This window comes from Cherax quadricarinatus, unplaced genomic scaffold (genome assembly GCF_038502225.1).
Source record: "Cherax quadricarinatus isolate ZL_2023a unplaced genomic scaffold, ASM3850222v1 Contig3161, whole genome shotgun sequence".
NCBI classification, from domain to species: domain Eukaryota; kingdom Metazoa; phylum Arthropoda; class Malacostraca; order Decapoda; family Parastacidae; genus Cherax; species Cherax quadricarinatus.
Window position 1 is genome coordinate 24,918 of NW_027198187.1, and position 19,078 is coordinate 43,995.

Sequence of the window (19,078 nt, forward strand, 5' to 3'; positions counted from 1 at the left end):
TTGCCAAAACCATCTTATTGGTTAGAACCTGGTCACTAGTTGAACGACGGGGCCCCATCATCAACTCTTAGCAACCTGGTTCGCTGGTTGGGGGAGATAGCCTGTAAATGAGGGTGTGTACATGCGCCGAATAAAGGTTACGTACTCTTTGCATGCCACATCCCCTCTGTTCTATCAAAACTTTGGGGGCCTAGTCCCTGGACCCATTATGTACTTCTAAAATCTGTAAATACTTTTGTAACTTGTCATGACTGTGACCAGATATACTTGGAGTTCATTACCTTTGTAACTTGCTCAGCTATCAAAACTTTGGGGCCCAGTCCCTGGACGCATTATGTACCTCTGTAATCTTTTGACTACCGCGCACAGGATGGGTATGGGGGCTTATTTATTATTATTATTATTAAAGATTAGCCGGTATTCTCCCGGCCCGGGCCTTTTCCAAGTGGTGGCCAGGCCTTGGCTCCCTCTTGAGGGAGTTTCTGAGACCGAAGTCTCCCATGGGAGGAGATACAAGTACCTCCTCATCTTTGGGACCAACTGTCCCCAGGCCTAGCCACAAGCTAGGCCTCTCTGGTCTGCCATCCCCGCCCCAAGGGGGCAAATGGGAATGACAGTCTTATGAGCTAAAGGCTCGGGCTCAGGCACCTACCCTACCCAAGAAGGGTTAGGCATGGTGTCGATGGGGTATGGGGGCAAAATAAACATACTATTAAACTAATAACTATATTCAATTATTATTATTATACATTCATTATATACTCATTCAGTCAATCTTATATAACCATGGGCTTTCTACATGTATTCAAGTGTCACCCATTTCTATATAAATAATGTGTCATGTGAAAATAAAATTTGACTTGACTAACGAGAATATAATCCAATAGTGCCTTTGTGGTCACCCATTCAATTGCTAGCCAGGCTTATCACTACTTAACCTGAATGACTACGACGCAAAAATCGTTATGGTTTACCTTGAGAACTCATTTAGGATTAAACAAGTTTTTATACATTGTTTCATCAGATTTTTTATTACAGAACTATTTTTTGTAGTAAAGATCTGTCATAGAAACACAATATGGAGAAATCAAAATGACTTTGTCTTGTTTTAAACATTTAGAGTAAATAGACATATGAATGTTGGTTGAATGAAGGTTGCTTTTTTAAAACAGGATTATGAGAGAAGAATTGGCTTGGAAAGTAACTAGTGTGCTCCATTACTGTGTGAGTGTGGCGGCGTGGTAGTCAGGGTCCGGCTGGTGGTTGCTGCCACACAGGGAGAAAGTGACTCAAAGCAGCTTTCACCTTGTAACAGAAATGATCTAGCGTCCGTTGGCCTAAAATTTGTGATTCACTCTCCAAAGGCTGAGTATCGTTGCACGATGGAGATGTGGGAATTTATTGGAAAAGTGGCTGTAGCGTTGTTCATAGCGAGGATAGGATGGTCTCTCCTGAAGGGAGTATTCGGGTCCTTCCTGGCGGCGGCAATTAGGTTAAATATTGATGTTAAGAAGACCGGCGAATGGGCAGGTAAGGAAGTTTCTAATGAATTTATGGTATAGTTCGAATTGTTATAGGCATACAGATTTTATTTGTATACGTTTGGTACAGAAAAGGAGGGGAATTATTTTTTTTTTTTTTTTTAGCTAACGTAATTTTACCTTAGTAATTTAGTAATTTGAGCATACATACAGAGGTACAAAAAAATACAGGTAAGAGCAGCATGCCAAAGCCACTTATATGCATAGCATTACGGGCTGGCTTAAAATTAACTTAAGATTAACTAAGCAATGATGAAATCAGTGATAAGACATTATTGTAAACAGATAACTATAAAGCACAAATGAGCATTACAAAGACAGGTCATATGGTTGCATGCATTGCTGTACATTCCTAGTAATAACCTCGTATTGTAGTCTTAATGACCCTCGTGTAGTAGATAGTCCTTTTAGCATGATAATAAGATGTTATCTTCATTATAGAATAATAATAAGATATTAAAACCTTTATATTATAATGATAAGGTAAAAGGACCCCAATGGAAATAAGTCACTCTTGACTTTTTTGAGTTATCCCAGGTTCTCTACACATATGCTGCTATGTATGATAAGCTATGTAACTGTATTTGTGTATACCAGAATAAACTTACTTAGGACCCTAATGGAAACGAGTCCCTGTGTGGCTGTTATCCTAAGTAATTTACACTAATATTTGTACTTGTGCCCAAATGAACTTGCTTATAACACCCATACATCTGCTCAAGTCGTGCCTCACACTAAGGACCCTAGTTCAGTGTAGGGCATGGTGGGGAGACATGGAGAAATCTCCTAACACCTGCTACCCATGTCCAACTGGTAGCAAATAACTTTGAGAGTTTATAATGGCGGTGCCTTGGGGAGGATAAGTCTCTGGTAATATTTAACCCCTGTAGGTTTAGTGCTTCTCCATGGATAAAATAAATAAGAATAAAAATCAGATTTGTGGTTGCATACTTGGGAACCTCTAAGGACCCCAGTGGAAAAAAAAACTAAATGTTACCCTTAATTTAAACAAAAATGATTGGGAAAGCCAATAGGAGGCCTCAAGTCATGATCAAAAGCTCCAGTGACAGGTCATACAACTAAGATCCGCATCGATAAACAATTGTCCAATTTCCAGATGAATCTTGCCTAACCTAACCAAACTGCTTGGCTTTTTTGATTCGTCCTAGTTTGCCTGAAGTGCTTTTTCCTCTAAAGCAAACATTTACAGTTTGCATTCAAAGAGTGTTATGTTGACTCAAATGGTAGCATCTTTGGCTCATTACTAACCAGGGTTTCATCCTGGCACAATTTGAAACCTGCATTTGTAATTATCGATACTAAAACTGACAATAGTTTGGTAAATGAACATGCTTAATTTAATAAGACATTTGATAAGGCATTGATTTGTCCATCCTGGGTTTTGTCATGCCAGTACGTACATTTATGAACACTGAGTATATACGTATAGGGGAGAATAGTGGGATAACAGTAGTAATGGTAAAACATCTGTATCCATACTACTGTTATTACTTACTCTCCTAGATTAAGTGAGGTTATATTAGGTTAGTGACTGTCAATAATTTTACTAATTTTATTCATGGGAGAACTCTTTGTCCATTGGGAAATATTGGAGATGCCTAGCTAACCCATGATCTGTTAATATTGGTGAGATCACTGGTAATCAGGTCAGCACCTTGCATATTACACTTAGATGTGCATTGAGTGGAGCCCTTGCTCACATCAAAGAGGACATTGGGTCTAACCCATATGAAGTGAGACATATAGACAAGTCTACTAACACTTGCTGCCCATCACTTGGAGTTAGTTGACTGTTGTGATCTCATCCTGTGGGAGGACTTCAAAAAAAACCTGTGGAAATGATCAAATTCACTACTTAAGATTTTCCTTGGCAGATTTGAATTTTCATAATTTTTTTAATTACTGGAACTCCAGGTAATGTCCAGGTTTCCTGATGGTATTGGCAAAGTTTATAGCAAATCTGAAGTATATTGGATATATAGAATTTATTATAGCTTAAATGGTTTTGCTTTGTTTTAAACTATTCTAATGGTATATCATGTTTTCAGTGGTTACTGGAGCCACTGATGGTATTGGCAGAGCTTATGCATTTGAGGTAAGTTTATTAGCAGTGTACAGTGTTTTTGTTGGTTTCAAAGTACTCTAGATTTGTAATACACTTATGGAATTAGCAAGTCCAACCAGCCTTGAGGAAATCATAAATCAATTTGTACAGTACTGCTTTTATAATGAGATTTACACTTACAGGCTGTAAGAACTGTTTAATGACTGAATTTGGAAGGATCGTGTAGATACAAAATATTTACACAAAAAAATATAAATTTCCAAAACTGTTCTTCAATTTGAAATAATTTTGTACTGGAGATTGTTTCCATTTATAAAGTACAGGACAAGAAAGAAATTTTGGAGGACTCTTCTTGTCAGTCTTTCTCTCTCACCCTGCTTACTAGAATTATTTTGTGAAAAATATTTTTTTTTTTTTTTTTTTTTTTTTTTTTTTTTTTTTTTTTTTTTTTTTTTTTTTTTGGAGGGGGGGAGGATTGCTTAGAATATTCCTAATATGCAACATTAAAGCTAGGGAAGCTCATTTTGTGTTCTGCTGATTTTGGATGCAAGTTTTTGGAAGCTAACTAGGAGCTAAGGCAAAGACGTGCTGTAAGTACTATAGTATATATTTTTTCAACTCGTTCTCATTTTTATATACATTACTCTTACTGTATACAAAATGCTGTACAGTACAGACATTTTGACACAATGGTTATTAAAGATGAGAACAAGTCGACAGCTCTAACCTTAGCTTTCGTGATTAAAAATGACACTTTAAAGGAAGTGTCCTGCGGTGTCACTGATATATATTTTTTATAATGTATTACTTGCTTTATTTTGCTTTCCAGCTTGCTCGTCTTGGATTAAAGGTTGTCCTAGTCAGTCGGAATCCTTTCAAGCTTCAGAATGTGGCGGCAGAGATCAGTAAGATTTCATTACCAGATGTTAGTTTTGTTCTATATGCTTAGCTTTCAGGATGATACAGTATTCTATCAAAATGTCTGCAATATGCTCATTTTCATTTTTCTCTTAAAACCATTTAATTAGGTGTCTTGTACAGTTGAACCCCTAATTCATGGGGCTTACATTTCTAGAAGTCCTGCAAATTTAGAACCTGTGAATAATATAAAAATTGCCCATATAAATTTTGTTTCAGAATTTGGCAAATGTTTTAGAGGCCATCTCTTTAAATCTCTCTAGTGTGAGTTAATCTTGACTTTTGTAATGAAGATTGGAGGCTTTGGGATTGGATATTTAATAAGCACATATTCACAGTCCTCTTAATTTTCATATTGTGGGTTGTGCAGTAAGCCCCCCCCCCCAAAAAAAAAAAGGGGGGGGGGCACTATGAATAATCGGAGCTATTTGCAGAGGGTTTTCAGTAAATGAATTGAATAATGAAAAGGCCTGTCTTAAGAAGTCTGAGAATTAAGTTTGGTTGCATTTGAAAACGGGCTATGCCAGTTTTTTTTAAGCACTTCTTCCCATCATTCAAGTGATGCACTAAATCTATTGTCTGTCTCAGTGGGTATGGGATGCATAGCAAAATAATAAACTATTATTTTCTTGATTTAGCATTGGAGCTACCAAAGACATGTAGTTGCCTTCCTTCTGACATGGGTCAAACAGGATCAGATAAAATGGGTGTAATTCAGCCTTTTGTTTAAAACATTGTAGATTTTTTTTTTGCTTTATCATTTTCAAAGCTTAAACTTACAGCATAACCTAGGCCAGGTTTTCCCTGTCAGGAGGTGGTACCAGTAACAGGTGATTCATGGTATGTTTTTACCGTACTGCTACATTCTTGTATGGGATATACTATTTAACAAAATTCATCCACACAAGCTTAGCAATTTTCTTGGGGAAATTGCTTTGCTGCAGTATTAGCTTGCCAACTAAGTAGCAGTAGTGTTGTTTTTCATGGAATTATTGAAGCCTGGACAGCTGGATTGCTATTTTTGACATCACGGACTGTGCCATGTAATATTGTATGTTAAACTTTAATATTGTATGGTAGTTTTTAGGGTTACTGTAAAACAGCAGAAACAATGCTTATATCATTTATTGGGACAAACAAGCACATCTAATAAATGGAGTAAATGGTTATAAAAAAAAAAAATTGGACAAGACATTGTTAGGAAGTAGTACGTATGCACTCGCTTACTCTTCCAATACCATAAAACTGAACCAGGGGCATTTAGCATTACAAAACCTTTAAGCTGAGGTTATCTTGAAAAATTCAATATAAAGGACTTTTCTGGGTTATCCTAGGTTCTCTACACATATGCTGCTATGTATGATAATTCTATGTAACTATTTGTGTATACCTGAATAAACTTACTTACACACTGCAAAACATGACCTGAGTAAGCCTACCTCAACCTCGCCATATTTTTGCATATAATGGCGTGTCACGTGTATTGTGTATTGGCCTGAAAAGGCTTCTCATAAAGTGAAACATTTGCTCTTCAAATAGCAAATCCTGCCATTCCAAAACAAAGTTTAAGAAATATTGGGATAGTTTGGTTATGTATAAAGACTTGTGCAAAATGCAGTAATAAAATGGACATGTGAATATAAGGTGGAGAAGCAGTGGTGTATGCCTTTAGTATACCTTTGATGAGTTTTGAGCCTTGCTACTCCCAGAGCCTGACCATGGGCAAGGTTAGTCTGGTGCTAGCCTGGTCAACCAGGCTGTTGCTGCCCCACATATCTACCATAGCCTGATTGATCTTGAAGATATTGGTTCATTTTTTCTTGAAGACTTCTACACTCGTTCCAGCAGTGTTCCTAATAGCTTATGGTAAGATGTTTGAATAATCTGGGGCCACATATGTTGATAGTATTCCCTTATGGTGCCCACCACACCCCTGCTTTTTACTGGGTTTATTTTGCACTTCCTCCCATATCTCTCGCTCCAGTATGTTATGGCAGTTTGCAGATTTGGGACCTCGAGTACTTTCCAGGAATATGTTGTGCATCTCTCCTCCACTCCAGTGAGGAGATGCATAAAGCATTCCCAGTAATTTAAGCGTTTTACTGGCTCTATGCCGGCTGGAGTTTTGAGACTCTCTGACCGCGGGTTCAATCCCGGCCGGGGTATGGTTTATCTTTGTATTTGTTCCAGGTCAGATATTTCTCCAGCCCTGAATGGGGCCATCAACACTGAAGAATGTTCCAAATGAGGGAGCACTAGCAATTTGAGAAGTGTCACCATTGGCATTTTCCCTAGTTTTGAAAGTTCTCATTACCCACCCTGTCATCCTCCTGGCTGTCATGACCTCTGTCTTATTGTGTTCTTTGAAAGAAAAGTCAGCTGACATAATTATTCCCAAGTCTTTTATGTGTTTCTTTTGTTCTGTTTGACAGCCCTCTTGAGTTTTCTATAAAGTGTTCCTTTGGAGTTTATTCCATACGTAAGCAGCTGGAATTTATCACTATTGAACGTCATGTTGTTCACTGCCTACTAGAAAACACTGCTTATATCTTCCTGTAATTTTTCAGTGTCTTCTACCAAGGTGACTTTCATGCTTATTTTAGTGTCTGCAAATGATGATACAAAATTGTGATGGGTGTTTGTATCTAGGTCTGCTATGAGGATAACTGCAGAGGTGCTGGGACAGTGCCTTGCAAACTGAGCTTTATACCTCACTGATGCTGGATTTTACTGTTTACTGCTACTATTTGTTCTGTGTTAGGAACCCAAAAATCCATCTGCCTATGTTCCCTGTAATGCCTTTGGCCTTCAATTTGTGTGCAATCATCCCATTGTCAAATGCCTTTGCAGAAGTCGGTGTATATCACATCTGCATTATTGGTGTTGGGGATGCCTTAGGAAGATTTAAAGGGGAGGAGTGTAATAGGTATAAAGAGGTAGGGGCTTGATCTTAGTGTTCTTGGATGCAACCTTTTTAAAGTTTATCAAACCTACCACCTATGAAAACAGCTAAGGAAAATTGGGAGTATCAGTAGCGATAAATTTCTCATTTTCTTAGGTTAATAATTTCAAATGCGTAAGCATGAAATTTGATTCTGTGCTGTATATCTGCCTTAATTTGTATTACCATGTACATGGTGTTAATATTTATATGATCTTTTCAGATAGCAAATATGGTGTTGACACAAAGATCATTGATGTTGACTTCACAAAAGAGGATATTTATGAACGATTGGAGTCCGAAGTTGGGAAATTGGATGTTGGTGTTCTGGTGAACAATGTTGGCATGAGCTATGATTTTCCAGAATATTTTACAGATATATCTGATTGCCAAGAGTAAGTTCTTATAAATTTTTCAAAGACCTAAATACAGTATTTAAGGTTCTAGTCTCCTGTAACTCACGAGCAGTTTACAGACGGTTCATTACACGTCAAATATTTGATAAACTTTTTGCAATGTTTTTACTGTATTTTTGTTTTTTTTAATCACTGAATTTTCAGTTCAAACCATAAATTTTCATAGGTATTTGAGTACAGTGTATCAAACAAACTTTGTAGTTGATATACCTGTATTTGAATCTTGCAGACAATTTCTTCCATGTTTTACCATAATATTGAAATTTCTTCTCTTAACAGTATCTTTACCTTGCAAAAAACTGTGGAGTAAACATGCATAAAATACCAGACTTTTAATGCTATTACACTTTTAAATTTTTGTAAAACAAAAACTTTCTTGAGTGATATAATTCCTGTTTTTTAGGTACAGTATTGCCTTTCTAATCTTTGTATTTCTTGTGACTTTTTTTTTCTCGCTCTCAAGATGTTTCTTGCCTCTTCACTCTTTAAAATATATGCAGTGGTAACAGTTCTTATGTAAAATAAAAGAAATTGTAAAAATTTTTTTTTATGTGTAGTGCAGGTTGGCCATCACTGATTCGGCAATCAAATCCAGTTCCATCACTAATCTGGTGCTAATTTTGGCTAGCGTAATTTCAAATTCAGTTGACAGGTCTAGACTACTCTCTTCTGGCAAAAATCACTAATCCGGCAACTAACGGGTACCAGTGATGCCGGATTAGTGATGGTTGACCTATAGTATACAAATTTGATTGGCAAGAGGTGAAAGATATATGCTTTGCAGATAGTCTTTGGAAGAGAGAGAATGGATGAATGAAAAGCAAGGGTCAAATGCATGTAGAAATGCTCTGGAAATTGAATTTGATGTCTGACAATTATGTAGTGACTTTTGTAGTGAGATAATTAAGAAACACATGTGAAATTAATTATTGGTTTGGCAAGCCACTAGGTTTCACACAAGTATCCTTAGTTCATTCTTCATCCTACAGTAATAACTGTTTAGCATTAGGTGTTGCAAATGCACAACTTAAACTCAGGAGCACAGATAATTGCAAATATTAGGATGGCATTTAGAAACCTAGATAGACATTTCTGACTTCATAACTTGTGGTTGAGGCTTATTTCTGAGTACACAGGTGTGGAACCTTTCCTTACTCTTCCTCATCCTTTTGGCACTGTGACCCATGCAAGTTGGGTACGTTTGTGAATTTTTCTTTTTTTCAACAAACCGGCCGTATCCCAAGGCAGGGTGGCTCAAAAAGAAAAACAAAATTTCTCTTTTTAAATTTAGTAATTTGTACAGGAGAAGGGGTTACTAGGCCCTTGCTCCCGGCGTTTTAGTCGCCCCTTACAACACGCATGGCTTACGGAGGAAAAATTCTGTTCCACTTCCTCATGGAGATAAGAGGAAATAAACAAGAACTAGAAAGAAAATAGAAGAAAACCCAGAGGAGTGTGTATATATATGCTTGTACATGTATGTGTAATGTGACCTAAGTGTAAGTAGAAGTAGCAAGACGTACCTGAAATCTTGCATTTTTAAGAGACAGAAAAGACACCAGCAATCCTACCATCATGTAAAATAATTACAGGCTTTAGTTTTACATTCATTTGGCAGGACGGTAGTACCTCCCTTGATGGTTGCTATCTATAACCTATAACGTTTGTGAATATATAGTAATATAATAAATGTACCTGGTAAAGTGTATGGTAGAGTTATAATTGAAAGAATTAAGAGTAAGACGGAGAATAGGATAGCAGATGAACAAGGAGGCTTTAGGAAAGGTAGGGGGTGTGTGGACCAGGTGTTTACAGTGAAACATATAAGTGAACAGTATTTAGATAAGGCTAAAGAGGTCTTTGTGGCATTTATGGATTTGGAAAAGGCGTATGACAGGGTGGATAGGGGGGCAATGTGGCAGATGTTGCAAGTGTATGGTGTAGGAGGTAGGTTACTGAAAGCAGTGAAGAGTTTTTACGAGGATAGTGAGGCTCAAGTTAGAGTATGTAGGAAAGAGGGAAATTTTTTCCCAGTAAAAGTAGGCCTTAGACAAGGATGTGTGATGTCACCGTGGTTGTTTAATATATTTATAGATGGGGTTGTAAGAGAAGTAAATGCGAGGGTCTTGGCAAGAGGCGTGGAGTTAAAAGATAAAGAATCACACACAAAGTGGGAGTTGTCACAGCTGCTCTTTGCCGATGACACTGTGCTCTTGGGAGATTCTGAAGAGAAGTTGCAGAGATTGGTGGATGAATTTGGTAGGGTGTGCAAAAGAAGAAAATTAAAGGTGAATACAGGAAAGAGTAAGGTTATGAGGATAACAAAAAGATTAGGTGATGAAAGATTGAATATCAGATTGGAGGGAGAGAGTATGGAGGAGGTGAACGTATTCAGATATTTGGGAGTGGACGTGTCAGCGGATGGGTCTATGAAAGATGAGGTGAATCATAGAATTGATGAGGGAAAAAGAGTGAGTGGTGCACTTAGGAGTCTGTGGAGACAAAGAACTTTGTCCTTGGAGGCAAAGAGGGGAATGTATGAGAGTATAGTTTTACCAACGCTCTTATATGGGTGTGAAGCGTGGGTGATGAATGTTGCAGCGAGGAGAAGGCTGGAGGCAGTGGAGATGTCATGTCTGAGGGCAATGTGTGGTGTGAATATAATGCAGAGAATTCGTAGTTTGGAAGTTAGGAGGAGGTGCGGGATTACCAAAACTGTTGTCCAGAGGGCTGAGGAAGGGTTGTTGAGGTGGTTCGGACATGTAGAGAGAATGGAGCGAAACAGAATGACTTCAAGAGTGTATCAGTCTGTAGTGGAAGGAAGGCGGGGTAGGGGTCGGCCTAGGAAGGGTTGGAGGGAGGGGGTAAAGGAGGTTTTGTGTGCGAGGGGCTTGGACTTCCAGCAGGCATGCGTGAGCGTGTTTGATAGGAGTGAATGGAGACAAATGGTTTTTAATACTTGACGTGCTGTTGGAGTGTGAGCAAAGTAACATTTATGAAGGGATTCAGGGAAACCGGCAGGCCGGACTTGAGTCCTGGAGATGGGAAGTACAGTGCCTGCACTCTGAAGGAGGGGTGTTAATGTTGCAGTTTAAAAACTGTAGTGTAAAGCACCCTTCTGGCAAGACAGTGATGGAGTGAATGATGGTGAAAGTTTTTCTTTTTCGGGCCACCCTGCCTTGGTGGGAATCGGCCGGTGTGATAATAAAAATAATAAATAATAAATGCCAGGAGCAAGGGACTAGTACTCCTGTATAAATTACTAAATTTAAAAAGAAGAAAAACTTTGGTTTTTCTTTTTAAGTCGCCCTGCCTCAGGTGCGATATGGCCGTTTTTTTAGTTAGTCAAGCATAAAATGAAAGTAGAGGTCTCTCAAAGTACATTCATACTGATTCAAGCTATGATGAAAGTTGAAAGCTATTTCTGCTTTTATTAAAAAACAAGAAATGTTTAGAAACTACTTACTCAAATGATCTACAGTTGTATAAACACATCAGCTGATTAAAAGTAAACTTGCAGGGTTAATAGGTAGAGCTCATTCCTACAGACTCGTATAGATAATTACCATACAAATAAGTAATTATGGTGCTTTATTGCTTCAAAGAAGTCCACTTAACCCTTTGAGGGTTTCGGCCATACTAGTACGGCTTACGACCCAGGGTTTTTGACGTACTAGTACGCCTAAATTCTAGCGCCCTCAAATCTAGTGGGAGAAAGCTGGTAGGTCTACATATGAAAGAATGGTTCCATGTGATCAGTGTGCACAGTATAAAAAAAATCCTGCAGCACACAGTGCATAATGAGAAAATTTTTTTTTTTTTATAAAACAGCGACTTTGCACTGTATTTTCGTATGGTATTAATTGTTGTATTCTAGTTTTCTTGATCTCATTTTATGGAATGGAAGACATATTACAGAAATTGAGATGATTTTGACTGGTTTTACAATGAAAAGTATCTTGAAATTGAGCTCAAAGTAGCAGAAATGTTCGATTTTTACCAAAGTTCAAAAGTAAACAAATCATGCCAAGCGTCCAACACACGTCAACTGGTGAGTCTAATATTCTTTCGCAAGTGCACCAATATTATTTATACCATTTTTTACACTAATTCAGTAGTCTGCATAACAGTAAATCTTCTATTTTTTGTGAGAATAAAAATTCAAAGTGGAAAGCAAAAGAATGTAAGAGGGGCCTTGAGATGTAACTAATGAACAGAGGAAATGTCATTTTAGTGCCAGGAATGTCTTTCTTGTTTATTCTGGACCCAATTCGGAAATTGGCATCTTTTGAAATTTGTGTGAAATTGGCAAAATTGCTAAATTCTGACCACTGTACTGGATAGTTGAAATTGGTAAATGGGTGGTTTCTTGCACTCATTTGATAGAAAAAATGGAGTTCTAGTGAAATATTCATGTTTTTTGTCGACTAGTACAGTGGAATTGGCCAAAAATGGGGCTCAAAGTGGGCAAAATTGCCGATGCGTAAACATCGCCGAGACCGCTAACTTCGCGAGAGCATAATTCCGTAAGTTTTCCATCAAATTTCATACTTTTGGTGTCGTGATCGGGAAAAGATTCTCTATCTTTTCATAAGAAATTTTTTTTTTTAATTTGGCCGACCCTGAGAACGAGTCTCGGAGAGGACATGTCGACCCTCAAAGGGTTAACATTAAAAGAATATCCCTTTGCTATACACAAATAACCCACACATAAAAGAGAAGCCTACGACGATGTTTCGGTCCGACTTGGACCATTGACAAAGTCACACTAACAGAGGTGGAGCAGGATGGCTATATATAGGCAGGAAGAGGTGGAGGTAGTAGTAGTAGTAGTAGTACAAGAATTGTATATAATACCGACAAGATGAAATTAAGACACATGCACAACACCCGGGCATCCCCCATCGTAGACGTTTCGCCATCCAGCCAGCCACTGGATGGCGAAATGTCCACAACAAAGACAACCAGACGCCGCACATGTCTTAATTTCATCAGTAGTTGTAGTACAATTCTTGTACTACTACTACTACTCCTTCTACGACTACTACTCCTTCTACGACTACTACTCCTTCTACGACTACTACTCCTTCTACTACTACTACTCCTTCTACTACTACTACTCCTTCTACTACTACTACTACTTCTACTACTACTACTCCTTCTACTACTACTACTACTACTCCTTCTACTACTACTACTACTACTACTCCTTCTACTACTACTCCTACTACTACTCCTTCTACTACTACTCCTTCTACTACTCCTACTACTACTTCTTTTTCTTTTTTTCTTTTTCTTTTTTCTTCTTTTTCTTTTCTTCTTTTTCTTCTTTTTCTTCTTTTTCTTCTTTTTCTTTTTCTTTTTTTCTTTTTTTCTTTTTCTTTTTCTTTTTCTTTTTCTTCTTTTTCTTTTTCTTTTTCTTTTTTTTTCTTCTTTTTCTTTTTCTTTTTCTTTTTCTTCTTTTTCTTCTCCTCCTCCGTTAGTGTGACTTTGTCAATGATCCAAGTCGGACCGAAACGTCGTCGTAGGCTTCTCTCTTTTATGTGCGGGTTATTTGTGTATAGTTCCAGTCATGGTATTGTGCCTTTTTGTTATTTATTTATCCCTTTGCTGTTAGGAAAAACATATTTATTTTCTTTTAGAAATGTAATCAGGTAGTAATGGCTAATGAGTTTTAGAAGATAGGTCAGATTTATTTACCTTGGTTCTATTCTAAAGGATGTGTGACCGGCTAATCAACTGTAATATCAAGTCATTAACTCATATGACCCGCATCGTACTACCTGGTATGGTAGAAAGGAAACGAGGCGTCATTATGAACTTGTCGTCTTTATCGTCAATCATTCCAGCTCCATTATTAGCTGTATATGGAGCAACCAAGGTTTGTGAATAAACAAATTTTTCAAATAGTAATTTCTTTTAAAGTAAATACGTATTCAGTGTCCATACTAGCATAAAAATTTATCAAATTATATTTTGTGGTCTTGGTAGCATTATACAGGTGCAAACTTTTTACCCAAAGGTTTGTCTAAGTTCTGCATATGTAACTGCATTAACACATTTGTTTGAAGCTGTGCCAAACTCTATGAACTTCCAACAGTTTGGGGAAAGTCTTCATGTAACAACTTCTATTATTGGTTGTACATATGGGTAGGTGGCTTGACATGGGTTATGCTGTTCCCTACTAAAGATGGAGGCATAAAAAATGCCATCTATTAAGAATCTTCTTTTTCATGTTATACAGTGTCTTCCATGATATACTATGCTGTCTTTCTCACAAATATGTTCATAGTTTCCACCAAAATGAATGAATAAAGAAATGTAAAAGAATGTAATGGGGTTTATTGACACATGAATTGTTCATAAAGAGTACATCTCAAAATTCATTTGTGGAGGTTCTCATAACCAAGGGCTTCTTATTCTGGTTTCCTACAGGTTTGGCATATTATTTTTGTGTATAAAATAATTCAGATTTTAATCAATTTCATATACATTATTTCCAAATTAGTATGAATTGTCTAATTTGCTTTTAATTTCCTTATTAAAAATATTTCTCCATGCCTTAATGCTTAAGAGTATGAAAGAAACCGACAAAAGGAGGGAAGTTGTTCATTGTTGGTCATATGAACAGAGATAAAGTCGTATAGTTATGTATAGTAAGTGTAGCTAAGGTAACAACTATCAGTTAGGAATGCATTTTTATTTTAATGTATTTTTACAGGCATATGTGCAGAGCTTCAGTGTGAGCCTGGCAGCTGAGATTGCTAGCAAAGGGGTCACAGTGCAGTGTGTTATGCCAGGTTTTGTAGTTTCAAACATGTCCAGGATCAGGCGACCTACACTTATGGCTCCCACACCTACAGCATATGTGAAGTCAACCCTGAGGACTGTTGGTATTGAGAAATGTACTGCTGGTTATTTTATGCATAAGATTCAGGTAGGTAAAATAGTTGAATTGATCTTTGTATTGTGCTCAGAAATTTATAAAAATAGCATTCAGTACAAATTGTGGGCTAAACCTTCACAAGTGGAAATAGGAGTGCATGTGTACACACTGCCTGTACAACTAAACTTTCTTACAGTTGACTCGCAAAATAAACTTTTGTTTTATTCTCCTTTTGATATTGAGTTCAGAGCAGTATTTAATGTTTTCTTTTATGAATAATACAGCCTCTCCTCATTACACAAATTCATCGCTAAGTGAGGAGCACACTATAATGGTAGCGAGTTTGTCGACCATCTTTTGATATTGTTTTAATGTCACCTTTGCACCATTTATAACATTTCTGGTATATTTTTAATGTTTATACAGTAATGTACTGTATATTGAAATAAACAGAATAGAGGAAATCAACTCTAATATACATTATTTAGGCATGAATACCGGTTGGAGAGCCCGTCATAAGTCCGAGGTGTCGGTAAACAAATACGTCGCTAAGTGAGGAGAGGCTGTAATTAGAGCAGTTCTGTGAGGCAGAAGGGGGTAGTTAAGAAGAGCTTAAGTTACTACAGGGTTAATCAAAAGCTTGCAGCAAGGTTTTCATGCTGGCTGTCCAAAGGATGTAATTTTTTCTTCAATGATCCAAGAGGAATGTTGACTGATCCAACATGGCACCCAGATTGGGCTGGACTACTCACAAAAGTATCAGTGGGATCAAACCCCAGACAAATTACAGCTCCAGAAATAGTGGGGAGGTGATTAAAAGCATAATCATGAATGGGATACTTATAATCTATGTAGAGTTGATTTCAGGGGTCATTGCATTTTTTCTCATTCCCAGATGAAGCTTGCTAGATAGCCTGATCAGCCAAGCTGTTTGGTGCTAGCCGCACCACACAGTCCGGTTGATAGGAACTGACTAACTTTTCCACTTCCTTTATTTATCTGTTGGTAATTTTCCTTAAGTATGAAGGGTGTTGAAGTCTTGTACCTTTGACATTTAATGAGTTATCTCCTGGTATATTCACAGCACTTCTAGTCTTCATAGGAGGCAAACCATACCACAGGTGGGGCTTGAACCCACGGTCAGTCGTAAAACCCCAGACCGACGCATTAGCCACTGGGCCAGCTGTTCTGTTGTAGATTCGCTGGTATAATCACCCAGCTCAGGCCTTTTCCAAGAGGTGGCCTGGCCTTGGCTCCTGGTTGAGGGAGTGTCTCAGACCATTGTCTACCATGGGAGGAGGTACAAGTACCTCCTTGTCTTCTGTGACCAGCTGTCCCCAGGCCTAGCCCCATTCTCCGCCCCCACTGGGCTCAGAGGGAGCACTGGGCCAGCTGGCTACAATAAGATTCGTCCAACTAGGTATATTTATACAACTTAGGAAGGTTAGCATAGACACCACTGTGAGCACAAGTGCAAGTTTTTAAAGACAAATCTCCCACCAGCATGGCCGTGTCGAACTCTAGCTCTTGTCCCCGCAAAGCCATCATCATGACTAATGAAATCGTAATCACCCGATTGCAAACAAACCATACCACGGGCAGGTATGGTCAGTGGTGCCTATGCTAACCTTCTTATGGTGTATAAATATAATATAAATATACCTAGTTGGATGAATCTTATTGTAGCCAGCTGGCCCAGTGGCTAATGAGTCAGTCTCGAGTTTTACGACTCTCTGACCGCAGGTTCAAACCCCACCCATGGTATGGTTTGTTTGCAATTGTCATTACGATTTAGTGATTCATAGGGGGTAATCTGCGCTATATCAAGCCTTGATGCTAATGACTCTTGATCCTAGGAACTTAACTTCTTCCCTTTGGATCAAACTTCAGTACCTCCTATTTCCTAGTTGAAATATGACCCTAAAATTTAGCACATTCCCCTTGATTAAAAAAAAAAAAATCAGCAGTGATGTAAAGTATGTTCAGCAGTGTAAGGCATTTATGTAACCAATAAATGGCATGGAAATTTTTATTGTTTATTTAAGAGTATTGCTTAGGTAATCTTTAATTAAAAACGTTTCTTTATCCCTGAATTGATTTTCATAAATTTTTATCAGGTTTACTTCATTGAAGTGGCCAAGATGCACTTTCCTGGATGGATCCTTACACACATTGTATTCAGCCAGCTGAAAGCTTTCCGTACAAGGGGTCACAAGAAGAAGGAAAAGGAAGCTAAAACCGAGTAAGATAATATTGTTCTGAAGCAGTATACAAGGAAAATATAACGGGGATAAATTCTTTCCTCTATTATTTGTAATTGTTATATTGGTGTAAATTGCTACTACAGCAGATTGTTTTCTGTGTTACTTTGTCTGCCACAAAGACTAACAGTGTGAAGTGGTACAGTATTTCTTAATACTTGTAGTTCTTTGCCTATTTGTCCATTTTGATTAATATAATACAAAAGTTTACAATAAATGCATTGATAAAAAAAATTTATGTATACAGAATTTTCAGTACTGTCCTGTATATGCACATTAATTAAAAATAGTTAATTAAAAAATAGTTAAGATGGATTAAATTGTATTAGAGGTGTCACGTTGTATTTGACATGCTTGTACATTCAGATTACTACATTATATTCTTAAAAGTATTTACACTTATCAAGCCTATTCTAAAATCTCTCTATCCTTATTTTTTGAATTTAATAGCTGTTAAGAGTATAGAAATTTTTTGTTTAATATTTATGAAATGTACAGAAAAAAATAAATTTTAATAAGACTATTCTGGTTTCCTGTATTTTAAATAATTTGTATCATAAAGAATAGGACTATGCTGTATGAAATAATGACTGTAAACAAACAAATAGTAGTAGAAAGATTGTAGCAAAGATCCTTTTATTTAAATGACTTTTAACCCATGGGATTTTATCAAACAGAAGGTTAGCTAGACTTGAGTCCTGGAGGTGAAAAGGACAGTGCCTCCACTCTAAAGGAGAGGTGGGTATATTTGCAGATTGGAGCACAACCGGCTGAACCTTCTTAAAACTCTTGCTCATCTTTCATGGGGAGCTGATTGTCGAACTCTCCTTCGCCTACATTTCACCCTCATTTTATCGAAACTTGATTATGGTGACCAGATCTATTCAGCGGCCTCTCCTGCTACCCTCTCTAGCCTTAACCCCATTCATCACCAAGGATTATGTTGATGCCTTGGTGCTTTTCGCTCTTCCCCTGTTGAGAGCCTCTATGCAGAAGCAAACGTTCCATCCTTATCCGATCGCCGTGATGCCCATTGCTTTCGCTACTATGTATGCTCTCATGATCTCCGCAATCCTTCCTTTTATAGAATGGTCACCGATATTAGTAGACATTCTTTATTTGTTTGCCGCCCCTGTTTGCTCAGTCCCTTCTCTCTTCGCCTACATTCGCTCTTGTCTTCTCTTCAATTACCACCTATGTTCATGTAGCATCTCACTTTCCCCTACCCCCCTGGGAAGTTCCAGCTGTTTGAGTCTGTTCTTTCTCTCCCTTGCCCGAAAGCCCAACTGTCTACGGTAGCTTCCCACTCTTTTTCTTGACCACTTCCACTCTTTCTCATGCTATTGCAGTGTACACAGATGGCTCTAAGTCTTCTGATGGCGTAGGATTCGCAGCAGGGTTTCCAGACAGCATCGTATGAGGGCATTTACTATCTTTGGCTAGTATTTTTACTGCTGAATTGTATGCCATTCTTGCAGCACTTACCTCTATTGCATCTATGCATGTGTCATCATTTGTGGTTGTCTCAGACTCCCTTAGTGCTTTACAGGCTATACAGAAATTTGATACACCTCACCCCTTAGTCCTCCGTATCCAACTTTGGCTACGCCGCATCTCTACCAAGCATAAAGATATTGTTTTTTGTTGGGTCCCTGGTCATGTTGACATACAGGGCAATGAACAGGCAGACACTGCTGCGCGGTCAGCAGTACATGACCTACCAGTTTCATATAGAGGTGTTCCATTTACGGACTATTTTGCTGCAATAGCTACCCACCTTCACACCCGTTGGCAACAACGTTGGTCCACTCTGCTCGGTAACAAACTTCAGTCTATTAAACCAAGTATAGGTTACTGGCCGTCTTCTTGTCACCAGTGTCGAGGTTGGGAGACTACTCTCTCCCATCTTTGCATTGGCCATGCTCGTCTTGCTCGTGGATATCTCATGGAGAGGCGCCCTGCTTCTCTCTGTGAGAATTATCAGGTTCTATTATTGGTCAGTCACATTCTATTAGACTGCCCACTTTAT

At 38.0% G+C, this 19,078-nt stretch overlaps 1 protein-coding gene across 1 annotated transcript; it reads left to right on the top strand.

Moving 5' to 3' along the window:
* Window positions 1–1,211: 1,211 nt before the first annotated feature.
* On the top strand, window positions 1,212–17,572 carry spidey (hydroxysteroid 17-beta dehydrogenase 12 spidey). Its single transcript, XM_070081566.1, has 7 exons — window positions 1,212–1,530; window positions 3,611–3,657; window positions 4,457–4,532; window positions 7,710–7,881; window positions 13,621–13,783; window positions 14,624–14,839; window positions 16,906–17,572. The coding sequence occupies exons 1-7, from the start codon at window positions 1,383–1,385 to the stop codon at window positions 17,032–17,034; spliced, it is 951 nt and encodes a 316-aa protein (XP_069937667.1). The 5' UTR covers window positions 1,212–1,382; the 3' UTR covers window positions 17,035–17,572.
* Window positions 17,573–19,078: the final 1,506 nt, after the last annotated feature.